Source organism: Elgaria multicarinata, chromosome 5, assembly GCF_023053635.1.
Source record: "Elgaria multicarinata webbii isolate HBS135686 ecotype San Diego chromosome 5, rElgMul1.1.pri, whole genome shotgun sequence".
In the NCBI taxonomy this organism is placed as follows: Eukaryota; Metazoa; Chordata; class Lepidosauria; order Squamata; family Anguidae; genus Elgaria; species Elgaria multicarinata.
The window spans coordinates 115233512-115252960 of record NC_086175.1 but is presented as its reverse complement, the minus strand read 5'-3'; the positions used below and the strand labels follow the sequence as shown (position 1 = coordinate 115252960).

At 39.3% G+C, this 19449-nt stretch overlaps 1 protein-coding gene across 1 annotated transcript in view; it reads left to right on the top strand.

The window, feature by feature from the left end:
• The first annotated feature begins 245 nt into the window (after positions 1-245).
• Positions 246-19449, top strand: part of ATM (ATM serine/threonine kinase) — a 70706-nt gene continuing 51502 nt past the window's right edge. The window contains exons 1-15 of the mRNA XM_063127080.1: positions 246-268; positions 2157-2260; positions 2424-2536; positions 3758-3903; positions 4176-4340; positions 5649-5814; positions 7011-7249; positions 7589-7752; positions 9113-9282; positions 9374-9745; positions 10844-11038; positions 12585-12680; positions 13942-14167; positions 16482-16607; positions 17762-17887. Of these exons, the coding sequence (XP_062983150.1) occupies positions 2189-2260; positions 2424-2536; positions 3758-3903; positions 4176-4340; positions 5649-5814; positions 7011-7249; positions 7589-7752; positions 9113-9282; positions 9374-9745; positions 10844-11038; positions 12585-12680; positions 13942-14167; positions 16482-16607; positions 17762-17887 (2376 nt within the window). The 5' untranslated portion in view covers positions 246-268; positions 2157-2188. The remainder of the gene's footprint in view (positions 269-2156; positions 2261-2423; positions 2537-3757; positions 3904-4175; positions 4341-5648; positions 5815-7010; positions 7250-7588; positions 7753-9112; positions 9283-9373; positions 9746-10843; positions 11039-12584; positions 12681-13941; positions 14168-16481; positions 16608-17761; positions 17888-19449) is intronic.

Sequence of the window (19449 nt, the reverse complement as noted above, 5' to 3'; positions counted from 1 at the left end):
CAGCAACCACTCTCTTCCCCGCCCAACGACTTCCGGTATCGGGAGCAACAACAAATGAGCTTCCGCTTCCGGTGTGGGTGGAGCGGTGCGTAGCCCGTCCTCTCTCCCGGCCGTGCCGCTTTCCCTTTCTCTCTCTCTTTCCACGTTGCGCCCATTGAAACTGTGAGGCAGCAGAGCGCGCGCATTTGACGTCGGGCGGAGCGATGGCGTGAATCCTTAGCGGCGCGCGAATCGGCAGCCTCCTGGCGGGTGTCTTTCAGGTCCGCTCGTTCTGCACCCCTCCACCCCCACCCCGGGGAGCCTCACTCCTCAGTTTAACGGTCTCTTCCCGCCCCCGCTTGAACACCTCAGCGCCCCCTCTTTCGCTTCTCTCTTCACGCACGCCTCTCGCCGGGTCCTCTCCATCCCTTAGCCAGGATGCCTGCCCGGCTTCCGAACCTACTCCCTGAGAAGGGTTGGGTGCAGGGGAGGTGGGTTCCCATCCCTTGGGACATGACCGGCTAGAGCAACAGCTGTTCAGTGCTGAAGGCGGGTTCACCAATGTACGAATAATGGGACTTCGGGGGAATTGTATTATTATTATAATTTATTTATATAGTACCATCAATGCACATGGTGCTGTACAGAGTAAAACAGTAAATAGCAAGGCCCTGCCGCATAGGCTTACATTCTAATAAAATCATAGTAAAGCAATAAGGAGGGGAAGAGAATGGAAACAGGCACTGGGTAGGATAAACAGGCACAGGGTAGGGTAAAACTAACAGTATAACTAACAGTCTAAAGTCTGAGCAACATCAAGTTTTAAAAGCTTTAGGAAAAAGAAAAGTTTTTAGCTGAGCTTTAAAAGCTGTGATTGCCACCGCACAATTCGAAGCACGAGCGATTTTTATATATGCATGCTTGAAGACAAAACTTGCCTGATTCGAGACAAGCCCTGCTGAGTTTAGTCGGATTGAGGGCTCATCTACACCAAGCAGGATATTCCACTATGAAAGCAACATATAAAAGGCAGGATCTACACTACTGCTTTATAGTGGTGTTGAAGTGCGCTGCGGGATCTACACTACTGCTTTATAGTGGTACAGAAGTGCACTGACAACTATTTCAATTAGCCTCTGATTATTTAGAATAACTACATATCTGATACCATACTTTTATTTTCTACATAAAATATTATTTTGCAAATAATTGTTTTGGCTTTGACTACTTATATTTTATACCGTATTTCTTCGATTGTAAGATGCACGCTAATTTCAGCACCAACAACAACAAAAAACCTAAGACACACCCACAATTCTAAGACGCACCCCATTTTAAGAGATGTTTATATGGGGAAAAAAGTGTGTCTTAGAATTGAAGAAATAGGATATTTATATTTTTGCTTGTTGGAATTCTAAGCAGTTTAGCTTTTGGTCTTGTTTCCATTACAGGAAAACCTATTTCAAGTAAAAAGACATGCAACTGAAATCTATGTACCTCAAGTGTAATCTACTTTTGCCTTATTTAGAATTTTATTTCATGTTGGTGATATTTTTACCTCCTCAAAGGTACCTTATCTTTTATCTAGAAAAAAAAACTATGAGAAAGCTAAGCTTACATTACACTTATCAGTGTTTTATTTCTCTTTCCCTTCTGAGTGTCTGTGGACGGAAGTATAAAAATATAATATAATAAAATATAATAAATAATTGAGAGATAAGTAAATATCTTATTTAAAGGAGGAAGCCTTCCTGAAGCATGTTTGGTAGCTGAGGAATGGCAGGTTTGGTAGCTGAGGCAGCATTTGCTTCTTCTGACACCTCAGTTATATAGTTGAAATGTGGTTGAGGAACCTGTTGTCAGCATTGTTTTTATATTGCAGTTGTCTTCATCCCTGCTGTTTAAAATTAGGGGCATCATTGGCTGCCAGGGCAAACCTATTTGCTACTTTTACTAATTAGCCATGACCGCTAAATGGAATGCCTGTGCACAGAGGCATTCTGTGCACATAGCCATAGTCATAGACAAACCGCAGTTGTATGTCATCACACTTTTATTGAAGGCATGCAGTAGTAGGTCACTGTTGGAGACAGCAAACTGAACTAGACCGACTTTGGTCTAAACCATCAAGATGATTTATGTATTCTATTATAAAATATTAGTATTTCCATTCTTAGGTCCATACTGTGAACACACTCATAGCTGAACCATGAATCTTGCACTCCATAACCTGTTGGCTTGCTGCCATCAGCTTGAAAGTGACAAAGCCATGGAACGAAAGGTAATCCTAACCCCCTGCTCTTCTATTATATAACAATACATTACAAAAACATAACAAAAGGTTTTGTGCACCATAAAGCCTAACTCATGTATTATGCCATAATCTGTGAAATACAGCCCATTTCATCAGATCCATAGCAATTTTTCTCTGCTAATTTGTTTAGAAGGAAATTGAAAATTTCAAGCGTCTCCTCCGTGATGCTGAAACAATTCAACAGCTGGATCGGAATTCTGATTCCAGACGTGAAAAGCAGCTGAACTGGGATAATGTATTCAGGTAGGATATTTATTGTGTGTTATACTTTGCTAGCTGTCAGGCAGCCAAGATAAACAGTCATTTCCAAAGTGCAATTTCATTGCAGAAAGATGACGCATTCATGTTTTGAGATAAATTTTATTGTAGCTTGATGCTCTGGAGTTTTTAAAGGTGCAATCCAATGCATGTTTCTGTCTGAACATGCATAGGATTATGCCCTAAATGCTTTACATATGTTGGCCCTCTTCAGATGAACATTAAGTGGGGAGGAGTAGGAAAATCATGATATGTGTGCCCTTCACACAACCAGCAAACATGTGGTGCACCAACACCATGGTCTACTTACCTTCCCTGCTCTGTAGGTAAATTCCTGTCCTCCCACCACCACTGTCACTTATTCCAGCAGCCACGGCAGCAGCAATCACATCACCTTGACCACTCCATCCGTCGCTATGTGACAGCAACCATAGAGTCTGGCAGCACTAGAGCATCACCGGAAGTTCTAGATGCTCTAGGTGGCCTTCTTTGTGATTGCTGTGCTTTCCTCAGGAGCGACTTGATTTAATGATGATGCACCTGCTGCAAGAAATGGTAAACCACCCCAAGGCCCATTGCTCCCACTGACCAGGGTGGATACTTTACCAATCTTAGGTAGGGATTCCACCCACGACACGCTAAGCCACTGTGGATCACTCTTAGATGTGACTTGTGGCAGCTTAGCGTTACATCTAAAGCTAGCCATTTTCTTTGAAATCCTTATAAAAATTCTATAAGATCGGTGTTTTTTCCTGTTTTGTAAGTTGTGGACAGGTGTTAGAGTGAGAATGAGTGCCTTGCTCGAGGTCATGTAGTGGGTCTGTTGTTGTTTTTCTGCACCAGGAGAAAAGCTTTTAATTTTTCCAGGCCCTTAATATATATTTAAATTGGATTTCATCTGAATAGGTTGTTGTAGACTGCTATTTTGCTAAAATTGTTATTAAATATGACTTCTTTTTGTATTGGAAACCACTCTTGGAAACTTATGTTGAAAAGCAGGGCATGAAATATCTAAAATAAATAGGGAGTTCATAATGGAGAAGAGATTTTGAACCTAGGACGTCCTAGTTCACAGTTCTGTCTTTTAGCTACTATGCCAGCCCTTGTGGTTCAAATCCCAGACGGAAAGTAACATCTCATTATTTTATCCATGGAAGTGAATGTTCAGAGAATGGCTATGGAGAGTGTTTATTTTTGTCTTTGAAGCTTTCTGAAGAAATACATTAAAAAAGAAACTGAAAGTGCCAGGTTAGCAAAGCCAAATGTATCTGCCTCAACACAAGCAACAAGACAAAAAAAGATGCAAGAGATCAGCAGTGTGGTCAAATATTTCATCAGATGTGCCAATAAAAGTGAGTTATATTTGTGTAAATATAATTAGGAATATTTTAAAGGACTGTAATAATAATATGCAATTAAATTATAAAATATAACAAGAAAATGATTGGATGGTACCAAAGACTTTGGAAGTGATTGCAGGTTCGGCCCCTGCCCTGAAATACATGTGTATATTCATGGAGAATGTGGTTCTTTTGAGGTTATGAGTTAGGGTCATGTTGATTCAAAAACCTATTTCTGTCCTAGAATGATACAGAGCTTACATTTATATTCTGCCTTTGCACAGGAGCACCCCGGTTAAAATGTCATGATCTTCTGATGTATATCACAGATACAGTAAATGATCCATCAAGTTGTGCTATTTATGGAGCTGATTGTAGTAGCATATTGCTAAAGGATATTCTTGCAGTGAGGAAATATTGGTGTGAAATATCTTCACAACAATGGGCAGGTTAGTAGCTGTCACTCCTATTTTATTAAGGCTGCAATCCTCTGAATGTTTGCTTAAGACTATGTTCCACTGAACTAGTGCCTGTCTATGAATATAACTTGGGCTGCACTCATTTACACATTTAATTCAGAGTAAGTCTCACTGAATTGGGCTTATTTCTGAGTAGACATGTAAAGGATTGCAGCATTATTTTCCTTGATGTGTTTTAACTATAGAATACCTGTGTTTTCTCTTCTTGATCTTTTCATCTGTCATTGAATAGCACCATTTTTAGCTCAGTTTTTCAGCTTTTCTGGTATCCTTGGTTGATTTGATATATTATTTAATATTTACATAAGAAATACCTTGTGTTTTATAGGCTTCTGTATAGTATGTAACTACAAATGAACAGCTTTATCATGTGGACAATATTTTCTTGTTGATCAGGGTGATTGAGAGCCCCAACTATACAGATAGAGAGATCCATATGCAGAGTTCCCTCCTTAGCTGAAACAAATAGGCCATGAGTGTTTTAGAGCCTCCCTACTCACAGCCTGTTTTGGAAAGTGAGGGTGTATATGTGAATGCTTTATTGATAATTCAGTGGCTTTATGGGTTTATATAAAATGTAAGCTCACTCAGACTTCATAGTTAGACTGGCATAGTTAGACTTTCTAGATTAACAGTATTTTCTTACTTGCACATGCATACTCTGCCCTGATTTTTTTTTCTGTAATAGAAGTTGAGAATAACTCAACACGTTTAGCCACAAACATCATTGCTTGATGTACAATTATATGTTTGCTGCAGGAAATATTAAAGTGTGGATATCATACACGGATCTCTAAACATCCATGTATACACTACTGGGAATCCTGGCCTAATTGGGGGGTTGCTTCTCTGGGAAAGAAGGCTCATGACTGACCTCCACAGGTTTATGTTTGCTGAGGAAAACACCTGTATACCTGTAGTAGTTGTACTGGCTACTTAAAGGGTGGCACTTTGCTGAAAGGAAATGGAAGAAGCTGGTGAATAGAGGTACAGTCTGATAACACTGAGAAATAGAGGGGACCCATTTCTATTGTGTGATAGTTTTAATGATCCCAATAGGGTTCTTCCAGCTTGTATGGCAAATGATGTTAGGGTTTATTCTTTGTTGGTCCAATCATGGTAATCCTCTATTGCATTGTGTAACATTAGGCCAGCTTTGAGAGCATATAGGGATGAACAACAGAAGGTATGGGAAATATTTAGTTGTGTTTGAGTTAACAAAACATATAATGTTTTTGTGACTTGGTCAAGTAATTTGAATTTGGGTTGTTCCTCTAGATCTCCAAAACCTGTACTTCAAATTATTTCTCAACACTTCCAGAGATATTAACAAAGTTTTGGTGGCTAGAATAATTTACACACTCACCAGAGGACTGTGTTTCCAAACTGATGGGTTGAATTCCAGTATTTGTAACTTCTTCTCAAAAGTTATGCAGTGTGCAAGGTAAATGTCATTTTCTGTTGATGCATTAAATTTGAATTTAAGGATATGACTTAGAATACATACTCGATCTTGTAAGCTTAAACTTCATTTAATCTGATGTATTTTAAGCTCAGTTGTGTTTTTCACACTCATTGAACTAATTTAAATCTTTTCTATATCTTGTTCTGAAATGTTGGAATTGTAAGTATTTAGAAACTATTTCAGAAAAAAAATATCAGAATCAAGTATCTGTATTCTCTTTTGACCTAATAAAATGTTTATAGTTGGCTTTATTGTTCACCTACCAATAACGCATTCCTGAGCATCTGAATCTCATATACATTATAATTTCTTCTATATTACCAATTCCTCTACTAGAGAAGCCATATCATCTTGAAGTCTGATAATCCTGCAAAGCCCCATGAAGGGGTGCCTATACTGCTGCCCTGATGACAGGGTCACATGACATCCTCTGATGTCACATGTTAGGCTCAGAGTTTCGGGCCCTGGGGAAGCCTATATGCACAGAGATCTATACTTGCAGCCTTTCCCCCTGCAACCATTCATGCCTAATGTGTGGCTGTCAGGCAGAGTCAGAGGAAGTCGTGCTATTTTCGGGTCTAGTCCAGCAGCATAGTCCTGCTGCCCCTTGATTGTATGAGCATATCTTCATATAAGTAACATATGAAGAGGGTTTGAAATGTTGAAAAATATACAGCCTTCTTGGTTCAAAAGTGTTTGCCATGTCTCAGATACAAGGCTTATAAAATGTTTTCTCTTAAACCAGCATTCACCACCTCCCTCCATTTCTGTATATCCCTATAAGTCTGAATAGATCAGACTATTACCTTTGTAGTCAGTTCCATAATCATAACTTACTAGCTTTTTCTTTCTCATGACAATAAAAATTAGCTTTATGACTGGCATGTAGTTACTTAAAACATGTCCCATTACTGTCCTTTCTTCCAAAGCTTTATAGGACAGCTTTCTTCTGTCTCAGAAGAAATGCACCCTTGATATGCACCCTTGCCTCTGATGACAATTTCTAAAGTGAGGGTGGGAGAGAACAATGTACACTGCCTTGAACTCCTTGGAGAAATTGCAGAATATAAATGAAATACATAAAATAACTTGAGTCTCCACACCCAGTCTTGGTTAACTGTAGAGCACTAATTATGTAAATGTCAAATAAAAAATGTGCCATAATTGTATTGCAGACAAGAAAGAAACCCTGCAGGTCTCGATCATATTTTTGCAGCCATTAACGAATTTATCAGTGTATTTGCGGTGAACTACCGTATGCGGGTTTGTAAGCTGGGAGAAGAAATTCTACCAAGTGTGCTTTACATATGGACTCATTATCGACCAAAAGATTCCCTGAAGGAGCAGATAATTCAGCTAGTTCAGCTTCAGGTTCGTGTTCATCATCCAAATGGAGCTAAAACAGAAGAAACAGGTAAGCCTAAAGTCTCTCATGCCCATCTATGAAGATGTATTTCAGGGATCGTAGGCTCCTTTGAGGTGTGACATAATTTCTGAATGCTTGTGTTAGAAGTGTTCAGGGGCATCCCAGATCTCTCTCTGCTGAGTATGTTATCACAATTTTACATAGTGTCATTTCTTATGTGTAGTTCAAATATTTATTTCCTTGAGCTGTTTTTTTTAAATTCCTATATTAGACTTATACACATCGCTAAATGTTGATGAACTTTTAAAATCTTTGGAGCAGGCTTTTTTTGGCATAACATGTAATACGTTACGTGAAAACTAAATTGTGTTCTTCTTGTGTAAACAGGAGTGTGTGACTCAGCGAAATGGCAAAGTATTTTGTACAACCTGTATGATCTGTTAGCTAACGAGATCAATCTCATTGGCAGTAGAGGAAAGTATTCTTCAGGCTCACGCAGTACTGCTGTAAAGGAAAATCTGGTTGAGTTAATGGCTGATATTTGTCATCAGGTAAATTATTATGCTTGATATGATGTTTCAGGTGAATGTAAACCAATCCTTTCCCATATGGGTGCAGGGCTTCAGCATGGAGGGATCCCTTAACAGGGTCCTGTTTTTCCTCTTCCCACCCTCCCTGCTTCTGTGTGCCTGTCTCAAGACAGTCAAGGGTTAGGGTGGTGCCTGGCTGTGCAGCTTCTGCACGTTTGCTTTATTTATTTATTTATTTATTTATTTATTACATTTTTATACCGCCCAATAGCCGAAGCTCTCTGGGCAGTTCACAAAAATTAAAACCACAATAAAACACCTAACAGGTTAAAAACACAATTACGAAATACAGTATAAAAAGCGCAACCAGGATAAAACCACACAGCAAAATTGATATAAGATTAAAATACAGAGTTAAAACAGTAAAATTTAAATTTAAGTTAAAATTAAGTGTTAAAATACTGAGTGAATAAAAAGGTCTTCAGCTGGCGACGAAAGCAGTACAGTGTAGGCGCCAGGCGGACCTCTCTGGGGAGCTCGTTCCACAACCGGGGTGCCACAGCAGAGAAAGCCCTCCTCCTAGTAGCCACCTGCCTCACTTCCTTTGGCAGGGGCTCACGGAGAAGGGTCCCTGTAGATGATCTTAAGGTCCGGGCAGGTACATATGGGAGGAGGCGTTCCTTTAAATAACCTGGCCCCAAACCGTTTAGGGCTTTAAATGTCAATACCAGCACTTTGAATTGGGCCTGGACCTTGACTGGCAGCCAATGAAGCTGGAAAAGGACTGGCGTAATGTGATCTCGCCGGCCAATCCCTGTTAGTAAACGGGCTGCCCTATTTTGTACCAGCTGAAGCTTCCGGACCGTTTTCAAAGGCAGCCCCACGTATAATGCATTGCAGTAATCCAAGCGAGAGGTTATCAGAGCATGGATAATTGTAGCTAGGCTATCTCTGTCCAGATAAGGGTGTAGTTGGTATATCAGCCTAAGCTGATAAAAGGTGCTCTTTGCCACTGAGTTCACCTGTGCCTCAAGTGACAGTTCTGGATCCAAGAGCACCCCCAAACTACGGACCCGATCCTTTAGGGAGAGTGCAACACGTCCAGGACAGGGCAAACATCACCTCGCCGGGCAGATGAACCACCCGCTAACAGTACCTCCTTCTTGTCTAGATTGAGTCTCAGTTTGTTAGCCCTCATCCAGTCCATTACCGTGCCCAGGCACTGGTTCAGAACAGCCACTGCCTCACCAAGCTTTATCTGCTTGGTCCTGCAATTGGAGCTTGGAACTACAGTTATCGGTCTTAATCCATTCTTATTGTAAACATTTTATACTATAGTATGCACCTTTAGCTCAATTTGATTGTTTGTTTGTTTGTTAAGGTCTTTACTGAAGATATCAAAGTCCTGGAGATAACTCAGTCATATGCTGTTACACAAAGAGAATGTGGAGATGGAGAAGGACCTTCCAAACGTAGGAGAATTGAACTGGGTTGGGAAGTGATTTGGGACAACTTGCAAAGATCACCGAATAACTTTGATGTCATACCTTGGTAAAAAATAATAATAATGCTAATTTCTCACTGAAAAGAGCTTATTTTCCCCACAGCCTTTTAATAATTCTTTATGTTTTTCCCACTCAAGGCTGCAGATTACAACCAGATTAATATCGAAGTACCCTATGAGCCTTTCTCAGAATGACCTGCACCATTTACTCGGTATACTTTACCAGCTACTACCTCAGCAGCGTCATGGAGAACGGACACCTTATGTGTTAAGATGTCTTAAAGAGGTTGCATTGTGTCAAAGCCAAAAAAAGGATCTGAATCTGACACAGAAATTAGAGCTGCAGCGAACATGGTCAAAAATTTGGTCTCTTGTTGTTCGTAGCCTAAGTCTTCAACAAACTGAAATGGAAAGCTTTGGGTTACTTGGAGTCATGATTCAAGGAAACTTAATAACAATGGAGAGAGATGCTTGGAAAATATTTTCAGGTTCTGCATGCAAGCCTTCAAGGTAATGTGGAACCCTTTTTAATCCATTGTTTCTGCTGCATTAATAGAAGTGTTTTATGTGCTACAACATTTGGGAATACAGCTTGGAAAGTGGCGGCGGGGGAGAGAACATTCTTGGTGGTGGCCCCCTGCCCTCCGACTGAGGCCCGTCTGGTGCTAACACTGGCATCTGTTCGCCGCCAGGTAAAAACCACCCTCTACTCCCAGGCATTTCATGGTATATAATGTGGCATTTTTGTCTGCTGTTATAGAACAGGTCTGTTAGGGAAAACATTGTTTATTTAAATTGTTTTAGCTGTTTACATTGTTTTTTACATGTTAAAATTTTTAAGACTTTTTATTATGTTGTATAGCATAAGAGCACTCTCATCTGTTGGGAATTCGGTTTTGGATGTTCTATAAGTTATGTAGCTAAATTTGGTTGCAATCCTATCTGCACTTACCTGCAAGTAAGTCTCATTGATCTGGGTAGACATGTATAGGTTTGTGTTGTTAATCTACTATGGATTGGATCCAGAGAAACACCAGTGGAAGAAGGGGGATAGAAGTTGGCTTTCCTATCCCACTCTCCTCCCTAGCCCTCTCCTGGGGGTCACAGGACTCTGCTGAATGGTTGAGCTGGGATGAGGGGGGTTGAGGAAAAGGGGGGAATTGTCAAAAATCAGGCAGAGGCACTGAGCTCCGGCTAATAGAAGGTGCCTCCATCTAATTTTTGGTGTTCCCTGTGCCACCGTTCACCCCATTTAGCAGGGTCCCTCAACCCTTGGGAAAAAAATTTGGTAGGTGACTAGAGAAGAGGGAAACTCATGTTTTATCTACCCACTGCTGCCAGCCTATTTTTCTGAAACCAAACCTATGCTTGTGTGACACGGTAGTTAAAATGCTGTAAACATTAGACATTACTTATTGGGCACGTTAGATAGTAATAAATACTTTGAATAGAAGTTGTTTTGGCGGGCATTTGTATCTTAGCAACAAGGACTGTTTACATTTAAAATAGCTTTGGATAAGAACAATCATCTTAAATCTTACTTTTTCAAAAATCACTTTTCTTTTTTGCATATTTAAAGCAAAAACATATACAAATGATATTTTGTAGATCTGCAGCACAGTGCTTGGCATTAGCAATGATGACTTCAGAAGTGCCAGAATCTTTGAAAACTGGGACAGTTCAGAATAACTGGGAAGGAAGTACAGCTTATACATTAAAAGAAACTATTATGAAGTGGCTTCTCTTCTGCCATGTGGAGGAAGATATGAGCGACAGTCTAGAGCTGCCTCCTATTCTGTGCAGGTAATAAAGCAACCTAAACAATTAGTTTTTCACCAGAAAAAAATAAAGCGTTTCTAGTAATGTTAGGTTTTATGTGACCGGCTTGGTTTGTAAGTCAAAACACTTGCCCAAAACTTCAGGATGAATTAGGCTACTTTGTATTGTAGGGTTTGTGTATGTATATAGTTTTAATGTATTTTTGGTGTATAAATTTGTAGTTGATATTACCATGATGGTTGAAACAAACAGTGAATACAAAAGGTACTTGTTTAATGCTTCATGTCTAGATTTCAGCGAAGAGTTTAATCTCTATAACCATCTTTTTTTTTTAGCTTTTTTGTAATTGCATTGCAGCATGTTGTTTTACATAATACTTTATGAAAATAGAGAACAACTTTGGGGAAATTATTCTTCCCACTTATCACCTCCCGGTCGTCAAAACTCTGGGTGCATGCCCTACTGTACAATGACCTAGTTTGCACAGTCACTGCAGCTCACCATGCTTATTTAAGGGGCTAGAGCATCTCCCCTATGAGGGAATGCTACAACAACTATGATGGTTTAGCTTGGAAAAAATGATGCTAAAGAGAAACAAGATACAGGTGTACAAAATTATGCATGACATGGAAAATGGGGAGACATTTTTTCTCCCTCTCTCGTAATACTAGAACCCCTTGGTCATTGGTGGGAGATTCAGGACAAATAAAAGGAATTACTTCTTCACACAGTGCATAGGTAATCTATGGAATTTGCTACCACAAGATGTAGTGATGGCCACTAATTTGGATGGCGTTAAAAGGGGGTTAGATGAACTCTTGGAGAAGAAGGTTAGTCCTGATAGATATGTGTTACCTCTAATATCAGAGGCAGTATGCCTGTGTACACCAGTTGCTGGGGAACATGAGTGGGATGGTGCTCTTGTACTCGTATCCACCTTGTGGGTCCCTGGTCAACAGCAGTTTGGCCACTGTGTGAACAGAATTCTGGACTATATGGACTCTTGGTCTGATCCAGCATGGCTCTTCTTATGTTCTAACGTACCATGTGTAGCAGATGGCTTTTGAATATTCAAGCCATGACTGCGGCTTCTCATGTTGTCTGAACCCGAGGGGAGTGGGTTGTGTGAGGGTTAAACAACTGTCACATAACCCTAAAACAAGCCATGGATTATGCTACAGTCGTTTAACTGTCGTATAACTCACCCCTGCCGTGCTCAGACAACCCAACAAGCCATAGTTGTGGCTTGAATATTCTAAATGGCGTCCTGCGCACGCTGCAGCCCACAGTGGCTTATATAAGCCATTGTGGCTTATTTGATCATGCGAACCAGCCCAGTAACTAGTTGGTTCATGTAAGACAAATTTGGTTGAGGAATGGACTAAAGCATTTCTTACTGAAAGTACTGCATGCATGCATGCTGAAGAAGAATGTACACTCTTTAGTGCGTCTATTAAAAAAATGATCTTAAAAAATGTAAACATATTTCTATTTTAGATCTCATGTTAGATATAACAAGATATTTTAAATTAAGGGAAATCTGCTCTAACTTGTTTTAAATTCTTTACAGTGATTTTCCTAAACTAGAGTTGCAGAAAATCCTTGTAAGTCTGACTATGAAAAATTGTAGCACTGCAATGGATTTTTTCCACACTGCTTCAGAATGGTATGTTTTAAAAATCAACAAAACTATTGTTAGATCTTGGAGGTAATATTTTTATAGTGGGTTGCATTTCAAATTTTAATTCTGCACATCTGAATAGAGTTCCATTTCATGGACTAGGTCTACACACATCATGCTTTGTGCATACAGGCATGAGATATCAGTTCCTGCTTAAAAAATATGTGCATCTATATTCCAGGATCCAAAAATTACTTAGTTAGGTCTGCCCACCAAGGGACTTCGGATTTGCATTATTCTATTAGCTTCTCATGCTCCATAGCAAACAACTTTGAAACTGAGGAAACTTTTTTAGCATTGTTGATCATGGACATTTATTCATCAGAATAACAATCCTTAACCTTTTCTTTGGAGAAATAGTTTAAATATTGATTTTATTCATTTTCTTTTTAGTTTTATGCTTTGATGAAGAAGCTATTTTTGAATTAAACATGTTTGGACTAGCTACCTTTGCTCACACACATGTTAAAGTATAATGTGCATTTATAGTTGTCGATCCTGTTTTTGCTTTGTTAACTTTGTTTAAAAATAAGGTTTATTTATTACATTTATATTCCGTCCCATAGCTGAAGCTCTCTGGGCAGTTTACAAAAGTTAAAAACACTGAACATTAAAAACAAATATAAAAAAATTTAAACCCATCAAAAGCATAAAAACAGCAATATCCATTTAAAACAATTATTCTGGGATCAGTTTAAAAATATTTATTTATTTATTACATTTATAAATGTAAGATACTAACAGAATGCAGTTACAATCAATCTGTGTATGAAAACAGGTTTTTAAACGTGGATTGCTCCCACAACCCATTTAATAGACTGCTGCAGGTGGTGGTGGTAGTACTGTGGTAGGATTTCTGGCACTTGCAAAGTTGTGCAAAAATTGTGCAAGGCAGAGCAGCAGCTGTTGTGGTTATGGAGCTCTACTTTATGCAGCTTCTACTTTCCTATCATATGAATAGTGATGACCTTGTATCCAGTGGGGAAAGTTCATAATTAAGAAGATGTTCAGTAGAGGGGTTCAGATGTTGATTGTTATGGAGGCAGTAGTACAGTTCCTCTCTGTGCACATTGGCCACGTGATAGCAGCTCTTGTATTACGTAGAATCTTTTGGAAATTTGCATATGATTGATTACTGGCTAAGAAACAGAATCAGGATTAAATTGTTGTTCTGTGTTTTGGTTTTAAAAGTTATGAATGCTGTCATGAAATGTCAGGTTGTGATCTATTTCTTTATTTTATTAAGTACGCAGCATGCACAATACAAAGAAGAAGCTAGTCTTTCAGAAATTGAAGCATTCTATGTGCAGACAACTTTTGATGAAATCGATATTTTTATGAATGCAGCAGATGATATATCTGAAAACAAACTGTCTGGTTCCAGACTAATTGTCAGTCAGAAGCTTAGAGAAGCCTTAGAGCGTGATCTATTGGTAATGTCAGAACAACTTCTTCGTAGCTTTTCTCTTGAGGTAAGTTGAAATGGAAAATTTAGTTCTGTGTTCCTCTCTCGTGATTATAAGGTTTCTCAAAGTACATCCGTCCTCATGAGTATTTGTGAACAGCCTTTGAAATTTGCCGCATTGATAATGAAATAGACAAATAGTGGTATAACCTTCCATTGTTGTACAGTCAGTTCTGAAGTATGCTTTCTAAGATCATTCCAGTTCGTAGATAGATCCAGAGAGGGGTGATAATGCTTGGTGACCTTGGTGGAGAGGTGGCATGAATTTCACCATGTTGATGGCATTGTGAACCAGGCTCTCCATGTGAGTACCCCTTTGTGCAGAGACTTCATTCAAGTGGCGATGTTGCACTTTCTTTTGAAGTGGGAGAATCGTGCAATTTCAACCTCTTTGGTTCACATTGCACTGGTTCACATTGCAAGCTATCTGTATGGAAGAGTGGAGGAGCTTACGTTGTGTTACCATGCTATTACAGCACCAGCCTCATGTGAACCAGAGTATAGTTTTTGACAACAAATTTTAAAGCCGCCTTGAGTGCCAATTTTTGGTAGAAAGGCAGGGTACAAATCAAATGCATTAAAAAAAACTAAACTATTAATTGCAAACTATTTGCTTTTTTGAGAAAGCCTTGGCATCATAGGTGTCAACATTTTTTCTGTTGAATTTGTGTGAATTGGCTAATTCCCATAACTGCTATGCACAAGTCTTCATTTCTTGTAGATTTATATAGATTTATTTATGTATTTTAATGGCTCGACCCACTCTTGCAGGCTTTCTTGCTCCACTGACAGTGCACAGGCACTTAGTGCACCTGTACTTTGCTAGGCAATTACATATATAGGAACCCTGCGCTTGCCTCCTGGATCCCTGTCTAGTTATTCCAGCACTTCTCAGTCAAGGAACAGAATCTCCAAGAGCTATTTCTTTCACAAAGCGGACTAGGTGGAAGGGGGAAAGGAAGAAGTACTCAGGTCTCCTGTTCAATTTAACTACTTGGCAAAATTCCGGGGCATGCTCCTGGATGTATGTAAAAAATGGGATTATGCCATATGAAATCCCTCTCCCATCTGGGTTCTGTGCCTGCAGTAGAACTGAATTGAACCCCTTATATTTTTGTCCTGTGCTCTTTGGTTCAAAGCAGCTCACAGCAAAAAGAAAACAAGCAGAATCAGCAGCCAAAACAATAATTTAACATCTGTAATTTAAAAACAATGAAACTGTGTAGCAGTGCAGTTAAGACAACAATCTCAACAAATATAGACACCAAAGGCCTGTGTATATAGACTGGCCTTACATTTCTTTCTAAAGACTGCAAGGATGAATGCAGATGACTACCTTGTAGTAGGCAGTCACAAAACTTCAGGGCGACTGCAGAGAGGGCCTTCCTCGTTTGCACTTTTCATTACTGTGGACAAAGTAGTGGTTTATGGAAAAGTGTCCTACCTTATCTTAAATTATATTAATATTTAAATAGCACTTCTGTAGTGTTCAAAGCACTTCATGGACATTATTCTGTTGCATTCCTTATAACAATCCTGTTAGATCATTATCTTCATATTGCAGAGTTGGGTAGCGAGGGCTGAAGGTGAGAGAATGGCTTGCCTAAGGCCATCTAGTAAATCAATGGTAGGGTTTATATTCAAACAGGGACATCCAATTTATAGGTCAGTCTTATAGCCACAATGTTACATCCAGCTTTCTTAATAAGCAAGGGGACTAATATTGGAAAGGCATTCATAGAGATTGTAGACTTAAGGCATTGTAGAAGTTCTAAATGTTTTGAGTTGTTGTCATTCTAAACTTTTTGAAAGAACTAGAATACTGCTAATGTAGTATAGATCGCTTGAATATTCTTTATAAAAACTCTTTATATTAGGGGAAATCAACGCTTTCATGTGGCCTGTGATTCTTAATATAATTCTTGAGTAGTTCAACATCAGTGCAAATTCTAGCTCTTTTATATAGAAATAACTTTGAAACTTTCTTGCCCAGAATGCAATAAATACACACCAATATTTTGGCAATACTGGATAAGATTGTGTAAACTCAGTCTTTCAGTAAATGTGTTTTTTAAAATTTAATGACTTCTGAGCTCATCAAGATTTGAGGGGTTTTCACTGTTTTTGTGTGTGTGTGTCTTCATTTTGAGCAACGCCAGAATAACACATTCCAGAGTAAGTGTGCCATTTTTACCAGCTGTATTTAAACAGTCTGCAGTTCATGAAAGTATTCTGAAGTTACGTAAATGATATGAATAATTGAGGAAGTATAATTTAATTCAAAACTTATGATGTATTTTTGTATCCGTTCTACTCTTAAGACTACACCTGTAGAATTCCTAGTGTGTTGCATCAGTCTCTTGACTGGTGTTCTTGGTTGCTATTGCTATGCCGGCGTGCTGACGGAAGAGGAAGCATGTAAATCACAGCTTTTTCATAAAGCTAAGGTAGGGCTTTTGTTGTTGTTTTGGTTTAAGAAATATGCTAAGTTAGTGATAGCTAAACATGGGTAATACTAGCCTTGCACTGGAAGAGTGGGCAGATCTCAAGCACGTCTCATGAGAGCTGGGAGAAAAATCTTACAGGTGTATTCACAGATAACCCAAGAATATAGGATCTTCTTGGCTAAAGGTTTTACAGGACGGAACGCATCTGATTTTTTCCCGCTTGGGCTATGAGATTGGTAGTGGTAGGACAGGAACAGGGAAATGGTAATGATTGAACTGTGGAACTATTGGGGTATTTTGAATGCACCTGTCAGATGCCGTATAAGAAGTAAGGAATTTGTAAATGGGATCCGTGTACACTGGCCCAGTTCTCACGACATGCTGGAGTCACCATGGTTTGTTAACTGTGCTTGCCAGACATCGTTTTGAATATATTTTTGTAAGTTATCTTGAATGCCATTTTTTTAATGAAAGGTGGGGTATAAATCAAATTAATTAATTAATTAATTAATAATATGCAACCCCTGTTCAGGAAGATCGGGGGTTGCTGTGTCGTTCAAAACAGGATATCATTTGATATTTTAGGATTAAACAAACCTCTCATAACCCCACTACTGTGGATTTATGCAAGGATTGTTTAAAATAACTCATGATGGCCGGGTTTGCTCAACACGGCAGTCCCCTACTCCCTGATTGCCCCGATCAGGTGATGCATATTAAACATGGCACTTAGCATGTACTGTGACTCATTGGAGATTAAAAAAAAAAACCTCCACTGTGAGTCTGGCATGTTGGCAAACCAGGTCATTATGTCCTTTGGGGAAGGATTTGGAAACTCATCCGATATTTTGTGAAGTGTTATATATACTGTAAAATGTGGGAACCAGTATTTTAAACGAGGAGTTTGCAAAATAATTGAACTTAGTAGTCAAGAGAAAAAGCCTATTGGGCCTCCCAGAGTTAACAAGGACAGTACAAAAATGGAGGGTTAGGCACTAATTTTGAGTAAGTTCTGGCAATAGGTAGAACTGAAAGAGCATAGGATAGTATTGGTCCACACTTGGTTTAATGTTCAAAAGAATATGGATAGAATGCAACAAAGGTATGTGTTTGAGATTGTTCCTTAATACTTTTAATTTTCTTTCTTTATATAGTCTCTTATTCATTATGTAGGAGAAAGCATTTCTCAGTCTAAACAGAAGCTAAATGAAGATTCTAGGATTATTTCATTGAGGACTTTAATAGTACAATGTGCTAGTTGCTTATGTAACTGCACCCAGGTAAGACATTCATTAATCCACAACTAAGCGAAGTTGAAATCCTTGTAGTTAAGCCTTTAGGTCCCATTTGAAACCAGCATACTTCTCCAAGCAGATTTTTTTCTCCTTAATTATGTGTCTGGGCATGCACACATATACTTTGCAAAATAATGTAGTAGTGCTGCTATTTTTATTAGTTCAATTTCTGCAATAAGACTCTTGTAAGTGGTTCCTGCAATGGCTAAGGGAGCAATCTTATGGCCACTAGACACTGCCTAAAGGGCCATAGGATTCTTTGGTCTCTGGGAACCAAGGTCGGAACGAGGGTTCCGACCTGTGAGCACAGAAACCGTTCTCTTTGCCTCTTTCCAGCCCCCTCGTAGCAGGCGTCATTCTCAGAAACAAGAATGCAGGGGGGGGGAACATGGTCCCGGGGGCGGGGAGGGGAGGAGACAATGGAAACTGTTTTAAGTAGTTTTCTGTCAGGCCTCAAGGCCCCTTCCTCTCCCCTCCCTGAAGTCACGCCTAGGCAAAATCACTCATTTGGCAAAAATACAGGGCAACTGGAGCACAGAGGAAAGATCCCCTCCATGCTTCAATCACCCTGCATAAAATAGCAATGTTCTATTTTGGAGGCTGGCGATTATCTGGATAAGATTGCACCCTAAATTTACTTGAGTTAGAAGCGTTTGGGTACATTCCAAAAAGTGTTTGGGTGCTTAGTTAAGATGATTAAATCCTGTTGTTTTCGGTGGTATTTAAGCAGCTCAACTGTGCAAAAGTGCAATTTTTCAAAGTAACAGCTTGATACGAAGTTTAGTTCCAGCTTTTAAAGTAGTAATGCATTCAAAGATATTACATACATATGGTGGAATTTCAAAAATACTTTCTGGTAAACTTTGCAGCGTTTATCCATTTCTATGTTTATTTGATACTTTTGGATTTTACTTGAAAGGAAGTGAACTAACCACTTCTATTTAGGAAAGTGAACTATTTAGTAATTGAAAGGAAATAGAATTACTATAAGCATGGTCGACCTGTTAGCAACATTGACCTGACTCGCTTATGATGATGGCAAATTGTGGCTTAATTAACAATTAGTTGTTAGGTTAACTGTGGTTTGTTTAACCCATAATAACCGATAGACTGGGTTTGCATGATCACTGCCCAGCTGCATCTTGTCCTGTCATCTAAATCCAGGCACCTTAGCTTGTTGGAGAGTTAAACAACCCTCAAATAATTCTTGGGCTGTTGTAGCATTACAAATAATTCTTGGGCTGTTGTTTAACCCCCCAGCATGCCCTGTCCCCCGGGTTTGGATGACACAAGAAGGCATGGCTGGGCGGTGATGATGCAAATTGTAGTCGGCACATGTCAAATCCCACCATGACTTAAAAAAGCCATGATGGGCTGTGGTGATCATGTTAACCGGTCCAAATTGTCCCGTTTCAAATGTCATGGTGCAACTTCCAATCAGGCCAATCAGAGATAACATATTCAAAATGGTGACAGCATGTGCCACACCAAATCATGAATTAATTAACTCATTATTTGCCACTGTTATGTGCAGACAGTAGAGAAAA